The 24,694-nt window shown below is 38.8% G+C and overlaps 2 protein-coding genes across 4 annotated transcripts in view; one reads left to right on the top strand and one right to left on the bottom strand.

Moving 5' to 3' along the window:
* Positions 1-3,372, top strand: part of LOC120853752 (ankyrin repeat and death domain-containing protein 1B-like) — a 77,679-nt gene extending 74,307 nt beyond the window's left edge. Inside the window, exons 16-18 of the mRNA XM_040227663.1 lie at positions 465-631; positions 2,172-2,303; positions 3,311-3,372. Coding sequence (XP_040083597.1) covers positions 465-631; positions 2,172-2,303; positions 3,311-3,372 — 361 coding nt within the window. The remainder of the gene's footprint in view (positions 1-464; positions 632-2,171; positions 2,304-3,310) is intronic.
* Positions 3,373-5,714: 2,342 nt separating this feature from the next.
* Positions 5,715-24,694, bottom strand: part of LOC120852608 (centrosomal protein POC5-like) — a 31,292-nt gene continuing 12,312 nt past the window's right edge. Inside the window, exons 6-12 of one of the 3 annotated variants that reach the window (XM_040225939.1) lie at positions 23,085-23,261; positions 21,388-21,492; positions 18,576-18,755; positions 17,112-17,265; positions 12,923-13,206; positions 9,001-9,177; positions 5,715-6,492 (exon numbers count right to left, since the gene is read on the bottom strand). In XM_040225939.1, coding sequence (XP_040081873.1) covers positions 6,349-6,492; positions 9,001-9,177; positions 12,923-13,206; positions 17,112-17,265; positions 18,576-18,755; positions 21,388-21,492; positions 23,085-23,261 — 1,221 coding nt within the window. In that variant the 3' untranslated portion in view covers positions 5,715-6,348. The remainder of the gene's footprint in view (positions 6,493-9,000; positions 9,178-12,922; positions 13,207-17,111; positions 17,266-18,575; positions 18,756-21,387; positions 21,493-23,084; positions 23,262-24,694) is intronic. The other 2 variants (XM_040225937.1, XM_040225938.1) reach the window with 2 other exon arrangements.

Here is a 24,694-nt window from a genome sequence, read left to right as displayed (position 1 = left end):
GGTCTCATAAAGAATATATCCAATCTGGGCCCCACGGAAATGGTGACAGGAGAAAATTAAACACCCCAAAGAAGAAAAAGCGAAATTGGTTGGAAGTAAGGCATCTAAAGATGCATTTGTTGTGGTGACATTCCCATAGCCAAGGCACCCTCGTCTGTTTCCTTAGAAGTGGTGAGCAGGCTGGGGTAGAGGCCTGGGACACTGTGGCCAAATCCCTCATGCTTCCTGAGTCAGAGAGACCCCAGCTTGTTTCAGACATTTGTCTCTATATTGGATGACATCAATCCAGTGATAGTTAATGTTGAAAGCATAGTCTTGGTCACCACCTTATGGATTCCATCTGAAAAAAACACATTCATACATACTCTGAAGTGAGGCGATCAGAAGGAAACATCTGAAATGATCTGATAGGGTTCCTTTCAATCTAGGAGCGGAGCGAGAACATGAAGGGTCACATCAACCAGCTCTACCCTGACATTCAGGCAGGACCACAGCCCGGAGACCAGGCACATTCGCAGTCTGCTCTGGCACCTGGCTTACTGTCAGCTGAAGGCCAACGAGCGGCAGAGGCTGGCCCGTTCGCGGAACTTTACGGACGCCCGGATCAGAGCCATCGAGGGGCAGTGGTCAGGCCAGCGTGGCCCAGGCCATGTGGGCAAGAGGCAGTCAGTTCACTACACCACACAAAAGTACATTATGGCACTTTTATTGCTAATTCTAAGGATACATTTTCATGTGGAAAAAAGGAAGATAATGCATTGAAAGAGTTGAATATTGATTACAGTTTCTAAAAAAGGATTTCTTTTGTATTGTTAAGATTTCTCCTTGTTGCTAAGTAGGCATATAGTGTTCTGCAAAGTCTTCAGAAAATTGGAGTTGCCTTCTGAACATTTCTCTTGACCTAAAAAACTGATTTGGAAATACATTATGCCTTCGGAGTACTCGCAGTCAGGATAAGGGTTGTGATGTATTGCACTCACACATTACAGGGTGCCTGGAATGTGCTCAGTGCTGTGAGGGGATCCGTACATCAGCTCTGTAAGTTGTGGTGGATGTTTGATGGAGTTGATAATCAGGTTGGCATGACAGTATCATAGTAACAGTCACAATCATAGTAACAGTATCGTAGGAACAGCCACAGTCCAGTTACGTTGTAGCTGGCGTGAAGGAAGTGGTGGTGGTGGCTTAGTCATTCAGTCATGTCTGACTCTTGTGACCCCATGGACTGTAGCCAGCAAGGCTCCTCTGTCCGTGGGATTTCCCAGGCTAGAATACTGGAGTGGGTTGCCATTTCTTTCTCCAGGAGAACTTCCTGACCCAGAAATTGAACCTCGACCTCTTGCACTGCAGGTGGATTCTTTACTGAGCTACTAGGGAAGCCCAGGAATTGGGCTTTTGAGCAAAGGCATGACATGTTGATTATGGTATTTAAGAAAAATTAGTCTGGTGGCAGCAGGATAAGGAGGGGCATCGGATTCACCTAGGGGTACATTCTTTATGGGTACAGTTTGCTCCCCCTGAAGTGCCTGTCCGTCTAACAGTCAATGCGGCAGACTTCCTCCCCAGAGCTCGGGCCCCACATTCCTCAGCATCTGGCAGGGGTTTGTAACTGTGACCTGTAGGCAGAAGTGCCCATGGCTTCTCACCTCCATACCCAGCACTTCCCCCAACACCTTTTAGGGGTAGAAAGTCTACTGAGGTATGCCCAGTGGAGTCCTGCCTGGCCAGGAGCTGCAGTCTTCCACCCGAGGAGCTTTCTGAAAGCTGGCCTGGCAGGTGGGTGCATGCTGGCTGCTCAGGGTGTGGTTAACGGGCTGCGGCAGCAGGACCTGGGAGCTTACTGACCTGCAGATCCTCACTCCAGACTGGCTGAACCAGAAGCGCTGGCCTATCCCAGTGCCATCTGAATGCCGAGGAAAAAGCTCCACATTGCTTTAAGATTTTCCCTCCCCTCTCCTCCTCAGCTTTGACCCATGTTAAGCACAGAACGTGCGTGACAAGAACTCCAAACTCTGGTGCTCCCTAGAAGAGCCAGTGAAGGAAGGGCTTTCATGCCCTTCCTGGGCTTCCTATCTCACAGCTGCCAGAGAATGAAACCTGCAACCACAGCCATGTGGAAACTGAGTTCCCAGGAAGGAGGCATCAGCATCTGCCCTTTGTGCTTGGCTCAGGAAAGGAGAGCTTCTGCAAACACAGCCACAGGGCTCTGCTTATTTGGCTGCATGGGGCCCTGGTGACACAGGCCACGCCGGTCAAGCACCTGTACAAGGAGCTGGTGCGCACGGACTTTCCAGAACCAGCTGGTGAGTTAGACTTTTCAACAAACAGGTGGAAACTGCTGCTCCCTTAAAACGGTCGAGGACAGCCGGGAGACGTGCTCCCGAGCCGCGGCAGTGCCAGCTAGGTGTCCGAACATGCAGCTTCTCCTTCGGTGATTTAGTCATTCTGGTCGCATTGTCAGCCTGGCGGTTCAGTGTCATTCCCCAGCTGAGCATTTGAAGTGTAGAACTTTTGTGTGGGGAGCACGGTGGGTGTGGGGTGGGAGGTGGGCAAGAGAGCTGAACCGTCTCATACGGTTACAGGACAGTGACCCACAGCTAAGAATGGTCTTGCTCAGAATGCCTCTTCCTCTTGGGAACTCTGCAGGTTAGTGTGTTTGAAAAAGTTCTCTCCGCATTGAGAGAAGAGAGCTGATGGGATATTATTTTGCCAGCTGGGATTACTGCTAAAAAGCACTCTACCAGGGACTGTACTGTCAGGGAAGACGGTTTGAAACCTTATCAGCATATTAGGGGTGTTATTTATCATTCATGTAATAATCATTCAAGCAAAATATAGGGACATCTGCCATTATTTTTGCTGGTGCAGTTTTACCTGAAACTGAGAACATAAAAGCGCATCAGATTACGAATCCAGTATTGTTTCAAGCAGTGGTAGGTGCAAAGGAATAGTGCACGGATGATGTCTACCTTCCATGGTCTTATCCTCCTAACTCTGGGTTGTTCCCTATGCTTTGAGTTTTGTTTCTTTGAAAGAGTGTCCACAAGAGCCCTCAGAGGCAGCCCACTGCAGTGGGTGAGGGGATGCACTCCAGATGAAACTGTGTGAGCTTATAGCTCAACTCCGACAGATAACGGGCTGTGTGATTTTGAGCAAGTTCTCTAGAGAACTCACTCCACCAGTGTTCTCAACTGTTAACCAGAAAAGCGTCTGTGTCAAAGGGCCATTGTGGGATTGAGTGATAGCGCCTGACTTGTAACAAGTGCTTAATAAAGGTCAGCTATTAATCATGTTATCTGATTTTCTCCAGAAAAGACTCGTCAATTTAAAAGTGAAGCTGACTCAAGGCCCAAGAAATGTGCAGTTTCATAAATGCCTAAAGAAATTAAACTAAAATGATTTTCCATTCAGTATTCAATCCTCTTAAATTCAGTTCTTTAAATGTCATCAAGTTCTTCCAGCAGTAGTATTGATTTTCCTTTCAACTATGAAGATTGGAGTGACAGGATTCTCTAACAGATGAAGAAATGGTATTATACTTTCCAACCACTGAAGTCAAAAAAATTTTGGTTTTGCTTAAAGCAAGTTGTATATGATTCTCCCATTTCTGTCATTTGATGCAACACCTGATAGCTTATCTAGTGATAGAATAATCTAATATTTTGTATGTCATGTTTTAAAATTTATCATGGTGGGAACATTACAGTATATGAAAAAAACCAAGGGTTTTAGAACAGACAGACATGGTTTTGCAGTTTATTAGCTGTGAGCCTTTGGTCTAATATTCAAGTTCTCAGATCTTTAATTTCCTTCTCCATAGGCTGGGAGAAAGGGCTATCTCTTCTGTAAAGCTGAGTGATGATGGAGAATGCCGTGCCTGTGAAATGCCTAACCTCATATCTATAGTACTGAAATGAACTGTTATTTCTAGTTCGTAAGAGAAACTTGATTTGGAAATGTAGCTGTTGCCTTTAAATAACACCTATATGTAATATAACATTTTACTTAAAACCAGAGGTATATGCACCAATGTTCTTTAATCTCTTGGTGATGTAGTTACAGGTGATTCGGTACTTTCCATTTTTTTCATATTGACCATGCATTATTTTTGTAATCTGAGAAAGTTCTGAAATATGGAATCAAGTATTGATTTCTATCAGCTTATGTGTACCTATTCATTATAGCTTAAGGCTCTCCATTATCAAATTCTGAGTCTAAGTCTGTAAGGCCAGAAATAAAATTGTGAGCAATTTCAGTCCAGTTATTATATCGTGAATTTAGTTCTACATTTCATCTCATGCTGACTGTAAATGGTACATTTAAATTTTAAACCAGGTTTTAAACAGGTTCACGTGATGCTAAAAAGTTTAAAGCATTGTTGCCACCTGAGACCATGGTTTCCATGGACCGTGCTTCAGAATCTAGGTAACCTCTTTATGCAGTAATAAACAAAGATGAATACATATTTTTACTGTTGAAGTGTTTTAATTGTTGAATTTAAGTTGAATTGGGCTAATACTAATTTCTTGGTGCTGCAGACAATATACAATTTCTAGAGTTTAAAGCTTTAAAAGACGCTTACAATATTCTTAATTACAATATTCGTAATATTGACGTTAGTCTGTCTATGTGGTTGTGGCTCTAATACTGAAGACCATCCCTAGCTGTCATGTAAGTTCCTTAAAGAGCAGAGCCCAAGACCAAAGTAATGAGCAACTGCTTTTCTCAGGAGTGAAATCCGGGAAGCAGGAATGAAGGAAAAAGGAAGTGAGATGGGGAAGGAGGGAGAGCTGAGACCAGTGTGATTTATCTAACTGGCCAACACCTGGTATCAAGTACAACTGACAGTTTGACCTCAAGGATGGACAGTTTGTACAGGCTTTGGAAAGTTAAGAATGGATGCTTGCCCCAATGGGGTGCTGACCCCACGCTGCAGGTGAGCAGAGATTTCAGGTGTCTCGAGTCTCTGCTGGGCAGGGAAGGCCTGGGGGGAACAGGCCTGTGGTGCAGGCGGGAGAGGAGGGGCTGTGGGTTTGTGCTTATTAGAAACCAAGAGCCGCCTGCCACAGCAGAAGCTGGCTGTAGTCGGCCGGAACCCACAGTAAGTGTAAGGAGGATGATATACTATTGCATAAGAAGGATCTAACACTCTTTTGGGTTTCCCTGGTGAACACTCTTTAAGACACAGCCAGATGCTTTTATAGTTCAAAAAAGCCTTGGTGTGTCCTTTAGAAAATGGGATATTGACTGACCTCACATTTATTCTCTAGTCCTATTACTACACGAGGCAGTGAGAAAAACTATTTCCAGTGGTAAAGTTAGAGCACAGGGCTAGGTCATGTTCAGACTGAAAGAGGCTGAAACCACCCACTTCTATGAAAGACACAGAAACCTAGGCTCTACACAAGTTCTTTGAGTACTCTGGGAAAGAGGTGGGGTAGGTGGAACTCATTATTTCACAGGTGAGGATCCTGCCATTAAGTGTCTGGCTCAAGCTAACCCAGTCAGCCAGCAGTAAAACCACCAGAAGCCTGGTCTCCGCTCTCCTAAATCTGTCCAGAAGGGTTCTTCCTTTCGTCCAGCCGTGGACAAGTCTCTGCCAGGCCTGGAAGGTCTGCCGAATTGTCCGGGCTATGCCATCACAGGACAATGTCTGCATGTTCAGAGCAAAAAAGGGTTCAAAGGTGCAGAGTTTCAACAAGGCGAGAAAGAACATGAGAAATAGAATCATTCTACTAGGAAACTGCTTTTTGATGTTTCGGTGACTCTGTTTTTGTGCTAGTAAAATGTTTTTCCTCTTTTAACATTAAAGATTTTACTCATAGGTATTGCTATTTCCCCCTATTTTTAATTGTTAGAATCCTAGAAAAATGAGGACTAATATACTAAAGTCACAAAAAAACTTTGTGGTATTATTACTCTTGGCTTTTATCTTTTAAATTTTCAAATAATACCTTAGTCTCTATTAGTATAAATAATTTTTTAAAATCAAGTTCTCTTTCAAAGTTTACTTGGTAATACTGGAAATGATTTAGCCTTTTACAAAAACAGGATTTATATACTTTGATATAATCAGTGACATGTTGAAGCTATTGAAAAAATTTAAGTCCAGTTTCTTTTTTAATTTAAAAAACATTTTACTTAATTGCTTAAATAAAAAATAACATTAAAATAATTCTACATATAGTTACAAAGGATGGTACAGCTTGAAAAAGTGTCTTGTAACTTTGAAGAAATGAACATGATATATCCATAATGTTCTAAGAGTATGAAATTTTAAAAACTAAAGACTTCTAATTCTTGGTAAAGCCAGAAGAATTAAAAGCCCTCTGTATGAACATATTCATTTTAGTCAACCACTTTTATGGACTGAATGCTTGTGAGAGACTGGGTGTGAGTTGATCTGGTTCCAAGAGACCTGGAAGCTGAGGTACTACCTTCAGGGTGAATGGTCCGTGGATATTTTGCTGCAGTAGCTTGAGGAATGGTTTGCTGAAAAAGCAAAAATATACTTTAAACAATTCCATAAAAATATACATACTAAATATTATTTCATTATCTACAGTTTAACCCAACAAACATTGGTACATGTAGATTCCTATTAGGGTCTTCCATTTAGAAAAGTCATCTTTAAAATACTTGATGTAAAATTAATACATATCATATCAAAACATTCACTGTGCATTTCAATAGCTCTATGATATAGCTTTTGCTTAGGAAATGGACAAAACCTCTTGAAACAAAGATCCTCATGTCAGATTCCATTTAATTAGAGTTTCTCTTTAAAGAAATAAAAAACCTCTTTTCTTAAAGTATTTTATATAAGTGTTTCTTTGTACATAAATAACTGGATAACCACTACAAATGGAAGAGATTTTTGCAAATGGTATGAAATTTTAGTTGCTAACCCCACCTGATCTGACCACAAAAAAAGAGCTATTTCTCCTTAGGGATGATGGGCAAGAGAACTGCAGAGACAGACCATGGTGCCTCTGGCATCGCGTCTACAAAACATAGCACAGAACCAAGTAGCCTTAGGGGCAAGCAATTATCCAGCAGACGGAGCTCCAGGGTCAGAAATCTGGAGAACGGTTTATTAGTAAGCAACTGTTTCTGATGGTTCTAGTTCTTGGGATCCTGGAATAAAATGAAAAATAGTACAGAGGACTGCCACTGTGCCTGTTATACAATCCAAAGCCGGTAATAATGGAAGCAGTTTACGGCTATTTAAGCCATGGCCAATTACTGAAGAATCATTGGACATACTAAATAAACAAAAGGCAGTTAGAGAGATAAATATCAAACAGGGGTTTTAAGTCTTTAGTTTCTTGGTTCTTTTTCTGTAAAGTATCACTCCAATCAGTACAAAACCACACTTTGTCGGAATTAAAAATAGACACGTGCTCTCTTCACATCTTATCTTACAAATGGACAGTCTCTCTCCCCTATTTCTTTATAAATATCCTATGTGCTGATAAACACAGAAATGAGTTCATTTCCTCTCATCTTTGATAACTAAGCTCACATTTTCAAAAATATGTAGAGAAGTCATCTAAGGACTTTCAAAGTCTGTCCAACCTACAGAGGCTAAGATGGTTCTCCACCCTCCACGTGTTCAGTCTGGACTCGGTACTTCCATCTCAGTCTGCAGCTTCACTGCTGCACTTTACCTGAGGCTAAATTTAAACAATCAATCCAGCTTCTTTTGACTTAATCATCTAGCAACAATCGAGTATTCACAAAGAGAAGCATTTACAATCATTCCTTACATCTTTTTGACATATTAAGTAGACAGGAATGTTGTTTAAGACTGAAAGTTTATATAGAGGGCCTTCTCTTTTATAGTAAAATCAATCTTTGTGTCTCTTTAGGGATGTGTTCTCATAACTTTTAGAAATTAAACTTTTTGAGATAATTGTTGATTCATATATGATTGTAAGAAATAACAGGAGACATCCCATGTGTCCTTCTCTAGTAATATTTATTAAGTTAAATTTGCTTATGGCTTTACAGTTTACAAAGTGCCTTATACATCTCATTTAATTGTCACTTTACCTCATTTAATCCTGAATCCTGACAGTTAACTCTAGGAGCTAAGTACTCTTATTGTTCCTGTTTTACACATGAAAAAAATGGAGGCTCAAATATTTTTTGATTTGCATATGATCACAAAGGCAGGAAGTAGCTAAACTAAGGCATTAACTCAGGTTTTCTTGTTTAATTTTGCTTAAATTCCATGTACTTTTCTTTATATCACATGAATTTATTGCAACCTGATTTTTTTCCCCAAGTTAGAAATATGTTGACAATTATATTTGAAAAAGTAGGAAGACTTCCATTTAAAAAAAAGGAGCAAAAATTAAACACCATAAAAGTAGGTAAGTTTTTCTTAGGGTAAAAAATATGCTATATGGATAGCAGTTAATGAGTAAACAGATTTTGCCTTAAAAAAATTATTGAGAAATCATTTCTATATTTTACCCTTTTGGCCATCAACACACTGGATTTCTTTTTGTATTTGATAATTTTTATACTATCCTGGATGAGCCCCTACCCTCATTCCCTAGTGGCTCAGATGGTAAGCCATCTGCCCACAATGCAGGAGACCTGGGTTCAATTCCTGGGTCAGGAAGATCCCCTGGAGAAGGAATGGCAACCCACTCTAGTATCCTTGCCTGGAAAACGGCATGGACAGAGGAAGCTGGTGGGCTACAGTCCACAGGACTGCAAAGAGTCGGACATGACTGCGTGACTAGCACACACAGCGTACAACTGACAAGAAGCAAAGTTCCTGAAATTAATCTCTTAAAATACGAAAGGTGTACATATAAAGCAGATGTAACAACTGTAAGTATATAAAGACTGTAATAGTAAGGGCAGAACAAGTACCAGTCATCATGGATTTTGATCTTCTCCTTAACATGGCGTTTAAGCACTTATCAGTCTATCAACTCTCAGGAAAAAGGTTTTGTGACAAAAAGTTATCAAAGGCAGACTCACCACTGTGACCGGATGATGTTTTTCCACAACAACGGAGCTCATGGGAGGAGAAACTCCCATTATAGCCAAACTGCTACTGATTCTGTTTTTTGAAGCAAAATCACACCTCCCTGTGATCCGGGCCGTGATTGTTCTCCCAGCTTTCTGTTGCGCTGATGTCACAACCCTGGGCCCATACTATAAAAGAAATACCCGGTTGGCAGAAAATCTATGGCAAAATCTATGGCACTTTTGCTTCTGTAACTTGAAAACACACAGGCACTTAAAATAATTGTATATTCAACCAACTCTAACACGGGGAAAATTTTTTAAACAATAAGACAAAAAGCAAAACATAAAACCAACCATTCCAAATACCCCTTTAACCTTGGGATACCAGCTATTTTAAAGGATTTTAGGAACTTCTAAAGCTTTATTTTGCAACAGTTACAGATTCATGGGAAGCGGCAAAGAGCGCAGGGAGAGGCCCCAGGTGTGCTGCACCCAGTCTCCTGCAACGCCCGCACCTGAGACAATTACTGCGCACTTACAGCAGCGAAGCCAGCAAGCCGGCACTCGCACGGATGCCACGTGATCACGTGTGGACTTCCGTAACTACCACTGCGATCATCATCACACGGCTCTCCCTCACACTGTCCTTTCTTTAGAGCACACCCATCTCCCTTCCCAAACAATCCCTATTCTTCAGAACCACTAATCTGTTTAATGAACCGACCCTTATGGATAAATTACCATTACACATATGCTTTTCTGTCTTCCCCTTTTCCTTATGGCATTGTTAATATAATTTTTCTTCACGAATAGGTTTCTTTTTTTTTGTGGGGGAGGGGTCTGCACTATGTGGCTTGTAGGCTCTTAGTTACCCGACCAAGGATGGAACCCAGTCCCTCAGCAGTGAAAGCATGGAATCCTAACCACTGGACCTTCCTTTTCCTTTTGAGAGTTATTTGCAGTGTATTGCAAAAAATGGGATGATCATATCAAAAGGTAATGCCAGGTTTTACAGCTTTTGTTGCTTACAGCTGGACAATACTCCAGAAAGGTTACATTTACACCAGGAGTAACACATATATATACTCATTCTTTTTTTGTGATCAACTAATCCCATCAGCTGGGCAAAAATCAAAAGGAGTAAGAAAAAAGGGAATTGGCATATTTAGAAAACTCTAATATTTGTATTTTAATATCTGACATGGAAACAATGCAGATTATTGCTCAAGACTACAGGGCTCTGAAGCCAATTTCAAACTCTGAATTCAGACTGCATTAGTAACTGTGTCCACTGGCAAGTTATTCTCCCTAGCCCTCAGTTTCCTCATTTATGAAACAGGGAGAGCAGCCCCAGCTGACTAATGCTAGCCTTTCACTTTCTGTTCAGATGAAGAGTGAAGAGAAACCTTACTAAACAGCTTAAAAATCCAATTAAAACTCTTCCAATTATTTCAACTGGAGTTATAAAAAGTAAAGTGCCATCTACTGTTCAACTTTGTGAACTACAATAGTACATTTGCTAAACAGCACATGTTCAGTATATGTGCTGTCAAAGCAAGCACATATATTTTTTGAAAATTATTTTCATCATGAAATTATGATACTTTAACACACTGATGATGTCTGCAGAAATGAAATAATTTTACAGATGAAAACATTCTTTCACTAGAACGGTATTTCTCCCTTCTTCAGTTATTTGTCTCCTGATACTCTGCAGTTTACTTTCTACACACACCTCCTTTTAGCTCCTGGAAATATTGAGGAAGACTAGAAACTGTTTTGGAAGGAAAGGAAGTTTCTGTGATTCAAATGAAGAGAAAGACAGCCAGTCCTGAAACACAAATCTCTCTTCTTTTCCTGCGTCCAGCAAAAATGGTTTCACGGAAGGTAAGTAATCCAAGTAATGTATTTGTTTCTGCTTTTGTCATTACGGTTCTTTCCAAAAGCAAGAAGACATATTTGAGGTAAATCTGAGTATTTAATTTAGAGGATGAGATGGTTGGATGGTATCACCGACTTGATGGACATGAATTTGAGTAAGCTCCAGGAGTTTGTGATGGACAGGCAAGCCTGGCGTGCTGTAGTCCATTGGGTCGCAAAGAGTCAGACACGACTGAGCGACTGAACTGAACTGAGTATTTAATTAAATAGAAATGGACGAATACTAGCATGATACCTACAGATTAGTTTGTCATTCTCCTTTCTCTCTAAAGGCTGTACTTACGTCAAGGAAATGGAATGCGTGACTGTTCTGAAGGAGCAGAATGTAGCTGGAGGGATGGGGGAAGAAAAAGGCCTATCTAATATTGTGTTTTTTAGGTTTCAAAGACTTCAAAATTATCTCAGGTAACCAAACTGTTTCAAAAACTAATAAAAAAGGGTGGTAAATAGAATCATTCATTGGGTTCTTCCTACACACATTCAGATTCAGATACAAACCCAGATGTACAAATGTACATGTAGTCATATTTTAGAAGGGAATTTTGAAAAATCTAGCTCTGTGTGTTATCCGGATATGCATATGAATGAAAAATGACCATGTTTATTTAAATGAGATCATTAGTATAGGATCTCACTTCAAAATGTGTAATCATGAAAAATAAACACAGCTGAACACATGCCAGTAGAATTGTAGTGTCTTTCTAAATCAAAACTCCCCAACACATTCAAATTTCTCTTAAATCATGTATTTTTTAAGCCTCTTTGAACGAGGAGCAAAAATATGTTGAGATTTGCAAAAATAGATTTTAAAAATTTCCCCCTAAAGTTAGTAGCTTCCAAAAGGCAGAAATTCAAGTCAGCAGGAATACTTCAGATGACTAATTGTCCAGTTGACTCAATATGTTCCCTCAGCTACAGAGAGCTGGCGAGCACTATGGCACCTCCAATCTAACTCTTTTAAAACCTAAAACCTACTCGGCCATCTTTCTTCCTTTCATGTAAGTGGTTAGGGTCAGGGAGGAGAGGGAGACCAGCAAATAAGAATCATCCCAGTACCTTTATAGAGCCTTTATAGGAGGCTTTGTGCCAGATCCAAGCCAGAGTAGGGAAGAAGGGCATATGGTTTTTTTTAAAAAGCCCTGCAGAGTTGAGTCTGATAAACTTGGCTGGTATCCTTATGCCCTTTGAGAGACGCTGAGGCATACAGGTTAAACAACAGGAGGCCTGGAAGTCAGAACCATGATGTGCAGATACATAGCTTGATTAATTGAACTTCAGGTAAGTTCTTCCACAAATACTCCATCCTCCTTCAGGACTCTTCCCCCTCTATGGACCCCTCTATTAGCAGCTAGTGACTTTAGGGAAAACAATTGCTATCTTCATTCCAACTATAAATGAAAACTTAAAACCTAATCAAATTAAGTAAGATGGAGTCACTACAAAGTAGTGTTAGTATCTGCATCCATGAAGAGGGACGGCCTCCCTGGTGGCTCAGACAGTAAAGAATCTGCCTGCAACGTGGGAGACCCAGGTTTGATCCCTGGGTCCGGAAGATCCCCTGGAGGAGGGCATGGCTACCCACTCCAGTATTCTTGCCTGGAGAATCCCATGGACATAGGAGTCTGGTGGGCTACAGTTCATGAGAATCGCAAAGAGTCAAACACAACTGAGTGACTAAAACAGACAGCTGAACAGAAAATGTACAGAAGAGCCATTAGCCTCCTAAACCCTCGAAACTTTCTTTCCTTTAAAATTAAAAACGTTCTTCATTTTTAATTATCACTACTGTAATAGAATTGTCAGGTATAATTTTCACAATAAATTAATGTTTTAGTTAATTTGTATATTAAATATTTTCTGTGGATTGGCCTAAAGACCATCTAGACATTTTTTTCTCCACGGGAAAATAGGTTCTGAGTTCAAAATACCCACCATACAAACAAGTTTGGAACCCTTTTCCCAGCACAGGCGCCTGCATTACAGTACTGACCATTTCCTCCTGTGCAGCGGAAGCTGTAGAGATGAGCCCAGAGCCATGCGGGGCAGAAACCGGAAGGTGGGCTGAGGAAGCGGAAGTGGCGCCGGCAGAGGTGACGGAAGCCGCCGAGGGAAAGGCAGCCGCGCAGGTGGCTCCGAGGGCCGCTGCTGGCGGGGACGGCGGCACTGCGCCCGCCGAGGGCACCGGAGCGGCTGACGCATCTAAATGAGCAGAAGAAGGAGGCTCTTTTCCTTGAACACCAGGCCCATACTCTTCCCTTTTATTGGTCGTGAAATCTGTTCCCAGAAACCACACATTAATTCCATTAACACGTTTCCAAGCTAAGATTACTTTTATCTTCCCAACAAAGAAAATCCGTCCTAGCTAAAATTTGGTCCCACAGAAATATAGAAATGTGTTATCAGTGGATATGTTAATAGGGTTCAGTGAATACAGTATGTCAGTGTTGACTGGCTAATGTCAGCATTAACCATTAAAGACTTCAGACCACTTTAACACATGAGAGTTAATGAGTGATTTGCTTTTATGTGGGAAAAAAAAAATTAGGTACTCACCTGGGACCTTAAAACCACTACAATAATACGGTCGCACTCTGCCTACGGATTTATGTTCTTTCCATTATTTCATACAACTATCCTGATAAATGGCCTGGTATTTAGATCTCTAGAGTAATTTTCTGATAATCACCATACCCTCTTCATTGACCATCTATCACTCCTATTCTAACAAGACCAATGAATTTTTTTTAACAAACTATTTTTAGAGACATTGTAGGTTCACAACTAAACTGAATGAAAGTACAGAGTTCCCATATACTCCCTGTCCCCACATACCCACAACCTCCCCTACAATGGATATTATGCACCACAGTGATACATTTGTTACAACCGATTAACCAACACTGACACATCGCTGTCATTCACAACTTGTGGTTTAAAAACCAATGTATTTTTAATTCTTGATTTTTTCAGCAAACAGTAATAAATCAGTTTGTAACACTAAAATCTTTACTTTTGATATTGTAGAAGAAATGAATTCTTGCAGGTAGATTATATGTCATGAATTAAGAGCATATTTGTACACAACTGATTTTAGTGACACATATATAGTAACCTCCAGTACTCTTGCCTGGAGAATCCCATGGAGGGAGGAGCCTGGTAGGCTACAGTCAGTCCATGGGGTCGCAAAGAGTCGGACACGACTGAGTGACTTCACTCACTCACTCACTCACTCATGCACGCGTGCTTAGTTGCTCAGTCACGTCTGACTCTTTGTGACCCCATGAACTGTAGGGTGCCAGGCTCCTCAGTGCATGGATTCTCCAAACAAGGATACTGGAATGGGTAGCCATTCTCTTCTCCAGGGGATCTTCCTGACTCAGGAAATGAACCCAGATCTCCTGCATCACAGGCGGATTGTTTACCATCTAAGACACCAGGGAAGTCCATATATACCTGATATCAAACATCAGGGTGAGGATTTCAATATTTAGTCACTGAGCTGTTTCAGAATATTTGAATAGAGGGCATTAGGTAACCCTATGTTTAAATGGTTTTCTATGTTGTCCTCTTTCCATCTAGAAATTTGGGCTACTGTGTAAGTTCTTAAGAATATCTTTATATAAAATTGAGCAATAGTTACTTCATTAACAAAGTTTAATGAGGATTACGATGCCTAGGTCCTTTGGAATAATTTGGAGAGACTAACTCAATATAAAAAGACTGCTTTTGCTTTGAAAACACACACACACACACTGAATTTTAACATGTTTTTCACAGAAAGTGACTCTGATTGTCTACTTTTAGGTGGGTGGCAGACTTCAGCTATGGAACCAGTATTGTAATTATTCTAACTTTAACTGGACACATTTTTCAGCCAGAAAGTATTTTTCTACTGTTCCTAAAACTACTTAAAAAATTGGCAGGTATCCTTTTAAAGGCCATTTGTATTGTCACATTTTGTCTACCTCACAGAAACTTCTCGGGGAAGGCAATGGCACCCCACTCCAGTACTCTTGCCTGGAAAATCCCATGGACGAAGGAGCCTGGTAGGCTGCGGTCCGTGGGTTGCTACAAGTCAGACACGACTGAGCGACTTCACTTTCACCCGTTGGAGAAGGAGATGGCAACACACTCCAGTGTTCTTGCCTGGAGAATCCCAGGGATGGGGGAGCCTGGTGGGCTGCTGTCTATGGGGTCACAGAGTCGGAAACGACTGAAGCAACTTAGCAGCAGCAGCAGCAGCAGCAGAAACTTCTATCTGAACTATAAGATTTATTAGGACACTGTACAATATGATGCACTGAGGATTATGGCTAGCAAATAACTGGAAGAAAATTTAAAAATTATTAAAAACAATTATCTTCAGGGGACCAGGAATAATTTTTTTTCTCTTGAGAATTTTAAAAATTCTATTTTAATAGCTGTTATTAAAATGCCACAAGACTTAAGTATTACAGAGCAAGTCCAGCATTAGATTACAATGAAATTTTGCCTTTGGTAGCTTCATCAATACTAGAGTGTACCGCTGATGTGTGTCTTACTATTCCTGTCATCTTTTTCTTCCATTGTTATAATAAACAAAGCACAGGGCCACTCAAAACCTCTCAGATTCCAGAACCTGGCATTAGCTACAGATGACAATAGACTTAAAGGCAACAGGAGCAAAATAAGTCACATTGTATAATGATCAGAATACACATCAGAAATCCTTCTATGGATATTTGCCTGTAGGAGACATTGCTGCATTTGAATTTAAAAATTTAAGATGGTAAATATATTAAGGTGGTAAAACACTGTATCCTGAGTCAATTCACAACCTTAAGTAGGTTATGTTAAATAGACTTCTTGTAATCAACTGTATCAAGTTCTAATGATTATAAGTTCTCACTGCACTTATGAAACCCAGTACCTGTTGTTATAAGTAGATAATTAAATTCTTCAATTTAATATATTCAACTTGCTAACAATTAAAACTGAAAGCAGGTTCTTCAATCACTGGAGATGGTACATTTTTCAGCATTACTACTCAATTAAAAGACCACTTGTTGGAGAAATCAAGTACTCATTTGGATATCAGCAAGATAAAGATTTAGTCTTGAGGGTCTATCTGAGTCTAAGTCTCTAACTTGCTGGGGGCCACACACCACAACTGCTTTAGAAAGAACACAACTCGCCTGAACTCACCACCATCCACAGCACACACATTTGAAATAAAAAACATTTGTTGGTGCTTTAAAAATGAGGGCATAACAAGCACAGACAAGTTGTTCACAGGACTGAAATCATATTAACAATGTTACAAAATAAAATTGTGTCACTGATGAATAATCTGATTTTCAAGCAGGATTTAAAAATATTGCAAAAATGTTCACATATTTATATACATTAAGTTTATGAGGCTGACTGAAGACTGCAACAATTATATCATTACTATCCTCTTACATGTTAGTGTTTTTTGTCTTTTAAAGTGCTTGCAATTGTATTTGATTGCATTTTCACAAGAACCTACTATAAAGCAGGTAATGATTTATATTATCTTCTTTGTTCATGAAGAAATTTTAGTTTTCTAAAACCCAGTGACCAAAATAGGCCCCATTGTAAATTGGTGGCAAAGCTGTTCTATGTCATGCGGATGATAAGAATCATTCAGATCTGAGCCAATACATGGACTTTTCTTGACACAGAATTATTTTAGTTGACTTCTACAAATAGGCCTATATTTATATTGTTGAAATGAGTTTTAGTTGAGGCCTCTCTTACACTGGAAGACAAGCAATTTTTTTAAAAAATGCGAAACCATGAATAGACAAGAAATATTTAATCAACAAAACAGTCCAAGGCATTTGGATACTTAGGAAAAAACCAGAAATTTTATACTTAAAGGCAATACCATTATAGTTAAAAGAGCTTTAAAATAATGTTATATATTCAAAGCATTATTATAACACTGAGCCTAAATAGTTAACAGTTTACTGGATCAGATATAAAGATACTGTAAGTAACCATGACTGAGAGAATCTTCATGGTAGATTTAAAACTGGATATAACATTATGATATTAAAAATAGTGTTTGGATAAGATACTGGATAAGAAAATTCGTGCTGCAGACCACACCCATCACTGAAATCTCCTCTAATCGTTTTTGAAAGTAGGCAGAGAATCTTAAATAAAACACTAACCTGTATCACCTCTGTTCTGAAATATAGTCATGGCCTCAAGATTTAGGGCACACACACCCCGCATGAAAGCTTTCTTCATGGACTCTTCAAAGTGCTCTTTTTCATGCTGCATCCTTTGGGTCTCAGCTTTTGCATTTTCCAAAGCTCCAGTTAACTAAAATCAGGAGAATTTTTAAGAAGAAGAAAAAAAACTGAGCTATAAGGAAGAATATCATTTATTGTTTTAAAAAAGAGACTTCTTATACTGTGAAGATATTTTCGTATGAAATACTAAAATCACTTTAGCATATACTTCTTCCGCTGAGTCTCAAATTATTTTAAAAGATGCATTTTACCTCCAGTGTCTCCATCAACACATTTTCACATTCCTAACTATAAGGTTAAGGTTTAAACAAAGGGAATTTCATACTGGCTTCAATCAGGACTGGTGTATTCTAATTATACAAAAGGCTGTTACTTCTTACCATATACTTTTATGTTGGATAGTAAAATATACTGCCAGCAACAGTAACTGATTTCTTTTTTTTTTTTTAGCTAAGTGTTATCTATAGAATTTAAAGTGCAAAGTGGCATTAGGTACAACATTTGGTCTACCCATAGACCAAATCTAAAGGGACTACGTTTTTTTTGCATGTCAGTCAGTCACAGAATGTTATCTGCATAATAAAACTTTAAGAATTCAGTATTACAATGATGAAAAAATTTTCATTTTAATATTTGATTTCAAGAGGCCTACTGCATTCTTCAACATGGTGCTTATTTTCATTCTGTGTCTCAAATGTTTTCACTTGGAAACAATGTCATATTATTGTTATAAGTCTAAATAACTTCAATTTATATACAACTGCTTTATATCAAACTTATAAAAACATCATTTATTTAAAATAACATAAGGATAAACTTTTTTTTTAAATTAACTTATTTAATTGGAGGCTAATTACTTTACAATTGGAGAAGTAAATGGCAACCCACTCTGGTATTCTTGCCTGGAGAATCCCATGGATGCAGGAGCCTAGCAGGCTACAGTCCATGAGGTTGCAGAGTTGGACACGACTAAGCGACTTCACTTTCTACAATATTGTGGCGGTTCCTGCCATACATTGACGTGGATCTGCCACGGGTGTAAACATTTTTGTTTTAGTCTTCATTTTAGGTAAATAAAGGCCAGAAGAAGCCTAATAAAGTACGCTTTCTTAGAGAGGTAATGATCTGTGGGTGATTTACACTTCCAAGAGAAATGTACATACAAGAGATTTACACAGGTCTGGAGGTCAAAGTTATAACTGGTTAAAAGAATAAATAAGTCTGTACGTCTGACTTAGCACTGCTCCTTCCCAACAGTCTATCTGAACCCACACCACAGTGAATGAAACTGGAGAAACACGTTCCTTCGCCAGTGAGGGATGGCTACCCAACTTTAAAATTTTTCCTTAAAAAGGAGAAAATAAAGCAAAAAACGTCTACCAGAGCAACTTTGGCTTCATAGTCATTGGAAATCTGGACACAGACTTCTTCAGCTCTGGCTTGACAAGCTCGTTCCACCACGTCTTTCCACTGCTTCTGTACTACGGCCCGCCAGCCTCTCCAGACTTTCTTCAGTAAAGTTCGCCGAAAATACTGGTCAGCTAGTTTACTTTCATAAACCTGAATGAACGTAATACACAAACTCAAAACACAGTGGACTGGTAAATATACGGGCAGTAGCAATACAAAACAGGCCTGTGGGGTAAGCAGGGTGCATGCGTTACCATTTCATACCGAGTACTCATGTTCTTCTCATGTGCAGATGGGAAGACAGGCTTAGAGAGGTTAAGCGACATGCCCAGGTCACACAGGCAGAAAGTGAAAAGCCAGCCTTTCCTCATTCCAGAGTCTAAGCTCTTATCCATTACATCATGGCTTTATGCAACTCATCAAGGAAGGGGAGAAACAAAAAACCAGATGGAAGAAAATGAGTGACTTGCCCATGCTATCCTGGTTATGAATCTGATGAGCTTCTGGCTGAGAACAGGACTAGGAGCTGGATGGCAGAAAGGGTGGTGGTGTGGCTCGAGACAACCCTTCCTCTCCAGCTTGGCGGCCACCATAAGCAGGTGAGTTTACACACTCTGCCATCATATTTTGCAGCACACTTTTGCCATTATATTTTATAGCAAACTGATCCTAGTAGGAACACATGCTATGCTTCTATCAAAGAACTTAAAGACCTGCCTCTTGAGAAATCTGTATGCAGGTCAGGAAGCAACAGTTAGAACTGGACATGGAACAGACGGGTTCCAAATAGGAAAAGGAGTACATTAAGGCTGTATATTGTCACCCTGCTTATTTAACTTATATGCAGAGTACATCATGAGAAACGCTGGACTGGAAGAAACACAAGCTGGAATCAAGATTGCCGGGAGAAATATCAATAACCTCAGATATGCAGATGACACCACCCTTATGGCAGAAAGTGAAGAGGAACTCAAAAGGCTCTTGATGAAAGTGAAAGAGGAGAGTGAAAAAGCTGGCTTAAAGCTCAATATTGAGAAAACAAAGATCATGGCATCCGGTCCCATCACTTCATGGGAAATAGATGGAGAAACAGTGGAAACAGTGTCAGACTTTATTTTTTGGGCTCCAAAATCACTGCAGATGGTGACTGCAGCCATGAAATTAAAAGACGCTTACTCCTTGGAAGAAAAGTTATGACCAAGCTAGATAGCATATTCAAAAGCAGAGACATTACTTTGCCGACTAAGGTCCGTCTAGTCAAGGCTATGGTTTTTCCAGTGGTCATGTATGGATGTGAGAGTTGGACTGTGAAGAAGGCTGAGAGCTGAAGAATTGATGCTTTTGAACTGTGGTGTTGGAGAAGACTCTTGAGAGTCTCTTGGACTGCAAGGAGATCCAACCAGTCCATTCTGAAGGAGATCAGCCCTGGGATTTCTTTGGAAGGAATGATGCTAAAGCTGAAACTCCAGTACTTTGGCCACCTCATGTGAAGAGTTGACTCATTGGAAAAGACTCTGATGCTGGGAGGGATTGGGGGCAGGAGGAGAAGAGGACAGAGGATGAGATGGCTGGATGATATCACTGACTCGATGTATGTGAATCTGAGTGAAGTCCGGGAGTTGGTGATGGACAGGGAGGCCTGGCGTGCTGCGATTCGTGGGGTCGCAAAGAGTCGGACTCGACTGAGCAACTGAACTGAACTGAACTGAACTGAAGAAGCATTTCCAATTTCTAATTTTCTTAAAAAAATTTTTTATTCAAAAAGTGATGGCAACTTAAACTCTTTCAACTAACATTTGAATATACTATCATTATGTCACCCAATAAATAACCTTCCAAATATGACTCAATTTTAAATGGCCCTTTTAAATATGGTTAATGTAGATTTAATCTACTGGGAAATAAAGGAAAGCACTACGAAGCACTCTTAAAGGAGGTATTGTACTCCATGACAGTAATAGCCTTTTCCTTAAGTATTACTCTCTTAGAACCAAATGCATAAAGATTACTCCATGACTCACATGATTATCATAAATAAAATATATATATACGTATGTATCTCCATCCCCTACATTCTTGAGTCTTTGTCTTCTTGTGAGATACACATATACTTTCATACTTTTCTACTTCTGATACAATAATCTACTATTCTCAATTTATATTTACACTGATATACTTAATTAAGATAAGTTAATTAAAATTTAATAAATTAATCAAAATTTAACATATTCACTTAATTAAAATAAAACATATTCAAGTTTAAATTATATATAAACTAAGAACAATTTTTAAAAATCTTTATGGACATGGATTTTTAAAATTCTTATTGAGGCAAATTACACAACAAACATTTATGGAACTTTATAATGTATAAATATAGTACTGCCTCTTTAAAGATGATATATTCAGGCATTTTAGAAGTAGAAACAATATAGGAAGCTTATGATATGACAAAGATGATAAATTCATGTAATTAAATCTGAGATTGAATTAGTTAAAGAGGTTCCATAACCAGGACATTTGTAATTTAGATACACTCTGTATTTAACCTACCATGAGGCAGAAAATGTATATCAACAAGTCTACAAAATACAACCAAGTATTTTTTTTTTCCAAACCACACTAACATCAAGTTTAAAGAGTAACATTAAATTAATTAATTTTGACTTATTAAAAAACAAGTCTTTCTCTGACTTGAACAAGAGTTCTAATACATGATTCTAAATGCTTCTGAGTTCAGAAGTCTAATAAGTATTAATCAGCTTTTGTTTTTCACACTTACATCCTGTCTCGATTTGACGTGGTTGATTCGCCAGTGGAAGAATGTTCTCATCAACTCTATCCTTTCCTTTTGCTTGCCTATGGCATGAGACAAGCTAGAAATCACCTGTAAACAGCAATGAGTAAAATGATTTTTTCATATATCAAAAAATGCTAGACAGAATACTTATGGATCATTACTGTATTTATCCAGGTAACCTCATTATCTTTAAAGAGACCAAAAAACTTCCCCATGTGAACACACTACTTATCAATGAATGAAGGGAAACAAAAGAGGAAAGAAATATTCATTGTTTGTATACAATGAATACGATATTCATTGTATCCTGGTAATAATCAATAAAATGTTATGTGTATGAAAATTAATATGATCACTGGCATTTAATTCAAGAAAAACCATCATACATTGGAGAGTTTTGCTACGTATACAAAATACTTTTATTCACTAGACTTGAGGGCAGAGACCAGTTTTAAAATATATTTCTAGTCCCTAAGTACCTTTAATAGGTACTTGCTGGTTGGATCAGAAGTTCCTCAATAACTGTTAAATGATTTTCTGGATTCAACAAACTCATAAAAGTAAATAATTAGTAGTTACATTTTGATGTACTTTTTCAGTGATAGTATTCCTGTTCTTAAAAAAAAAAAAATCTATGAAGGCTTTTAAATCCTGAGATAATATTTTCCTTTATAAAGAAGTGAAAAATGAAATATATATCTAAAATGGGCCCATTAAAGGAGATTTAGTAAATTAGGCATATTTGCTGAAAGATATTTATTCTGGTTCTTTAAATAATTTCCAAAAGTTGAAAAGGGCAGGAATTCTAAGATACTAGTAATATTCTATTAAGCTGTGTAGTGGCACATAGCTGTTCACTTTGTTTTCAAAAACTAGATATGCATATATACTCTTTTTGTGTGATACACTTTGAAACAAAAAATTTAATAGAATATTTTAAAACTGTCAAGGACAGAGTTTTGAAGGTAATATAGAAAATGACTGACAGTAGTATTGTTGTTTCAAAAAAGCAAGTTATGTAAAATGACTGATTTTACACTGCATCCTAGGACACTCTCAAAAAATGTATTTAAAAAATAACCACAGTCTTATCTAGTTCACTAAAATAGTGAGGGCTGCATCTGCAGACAAGTAGCTGAAGTGTCTGCTGTTCTCTGAAAGCCACCATCCTCCCAGGGGAGCTATAGGTTTGCTTTGTTCAAGGTGCTGTTGGGAAGCCCCAGATTAGCACAGACTTGAACCCTACTCTCAAGTTCTTTAAGAGACTAACAGAAAGCAAAACAAACAGTGCTCTTGTGCTTATCAACATAATGAAGAAAGGACTTCATGAATGAATAAAGACATATAACAGATAGAACTTGGGATATCCATACCCCTCCAAAAGGATGGTTTAAAATGTGGGTAATGCTGTATCCCTGACATTCTCTTCAGGGCAGTGTTCCCACACTCAATATAGCACTCTTTGAGCACACTGAACGTGGTGGCCAAGATAAAATGACATGATCCTAGCACATTTAATATGAAGAATAAATCTTATTTCCATGCATCTACTTTTCTATTAGTTTCTGAAGTGATCTTCCCTTTGTGTCTTGTACAATCTAAACACTCAGTTCCTGGCATTTATTACCTAATAAGACATTTACTGACTCTCACTTAAAAAGCAGTATGAAAAAGAAGACCTCATCTTTTCTCCCAATGGAGACCTCATAGGTTTTCTGCAGCTCCTTCAAGCTGTTGATCTGGCTGCTCAGTTGTTTTAAATCTGCTGCATGTTTCTCTCTCTCTTTTTTCATTTCCATTCGGTGCCAGTCAATAAAATTCAGTCTCCATTTACTTAGTTCAGATATGATGTTTGTCTGAAAAATAAATATGCTGACTATTAAGTAGTTTGCTCCTTAATGCTACTTCATAAAATGACACTGAAGTTAAGAAAAAAATTTAAGAACTCAAAACAAGCATTCAACATAAGAGCTATTAAAAAAAAAATCCACTAATGAAAACATTTGCATGTTAAGGAAGCCACAGCTCTTCTTAGTTCACACACCATACTAAGTACATACTTTTTTCTCCCATTTGGTTACTTTTATGAAATCTTGGATGGCATCACTGACTCAATGGACATGAGTTTGGGTAAACTCCAGGAGTTGGTGATGGACAGGGAGGCTTGGTGTGCTGTGGACCATGGGGTCGCAAAGAGTCGGACATGACTGAGCGACTGAACTGAGCTGAACTGTCATTAAAGTGTTTTAGGTCTCGTTCATGAATAAATAGGACAAATAAAGTCAAGGACTTAAATATCCACATTTAGGTGAATGAGAGAAAAAGGAAATGCAGGGCCATGGCTGAGGTCAAGCCACTGGACTGGGATGGTATTTAGACAGAGATGAACAGTGGAAGCCATCAGAGTTGATGCTTTCTTCCTCCAAATCATTCATCACAATGAGCACCTTACAATGAATTGCTAAGACTGATCGCTTTTTACCCTACTGATGGCATAAGTAAAAAGACCAAATAATCATGTTATCAAAAACCAGTAGGTCTATGCCAAAACCAATACAGAATTGTAAAGTAAAAATTAAAAATTAAAAAAAAAAAAAAAAAAAAAACCAGTAGGGATAACAGTAGGGTTAACTGATCATGTGACAGTCTTTAAATGGTTGGTGGTGTACGACCTCAATGGACTTACACCATGGTTAGAAGCATGAAACCTGTTCCACGGAGAAAACTTATACGAAAAGATTACTTCTAGAATTTAAGGTTTCAAATATTGGAGAAAATATAGATGCCACAAAACTCTGATGATCATAATTTCTCCGTGTATGTGAATACTCAGTTTAGTTTTCTCAAACTATGTTTCAGAAAAAACTGTCATTTTCTCCACTATATTTTAAGCTGCAGAAAGACTGCCATTTCTGGAATACTTTGTTTTACTTAGGGATCACTAACATCACCAAAATAAAAATAAATTCTTATCAACTTATCAGTTATACCCTGTGGTTACTATAAGTGGCTATAAAATGAATATATGTTGCTAAGATTGGGTCTTATGCTTCATAGAAAACGAGACAATTCCACTAGTCATAGGTATGATGTGGGAAAGGTTCAACAAGTGTCTCTCTAAGTCACACATAGGCTGAGCCATTCAAAATATTGGAGAAGTTCCGGGGAATATGCAGAGCTGTTCCAGCAACTATTTAAAACTGTGTTATTCCAGGTATGGCTTCTGAACGGTCACCTGGGAGCCTGTGAGGCAGTGTTCTATCTTGAACCAGGACTAAGAAGTTGCAGT

This window comes from Oryx dammah, unplaced genomic scaffold (assembly GCF_014754425.2).
Source record: "Oryx dammah isolate SB20612 unplaced genomic scaffold, SCBI_Odam_1.1 HiC_scaffold_26, whole genome shotgun sequence".
Lineage (NCBI taxonomy): Eukaryota > Metazoa > Chordata > Mammalia > Artiodactyla > Bovidae > Oryx > Oryx dammah.
Note: the sequence above shows the minus strand (reverse complement) of the source record. Positions and strands in the feature narration are given on the sequence as shown.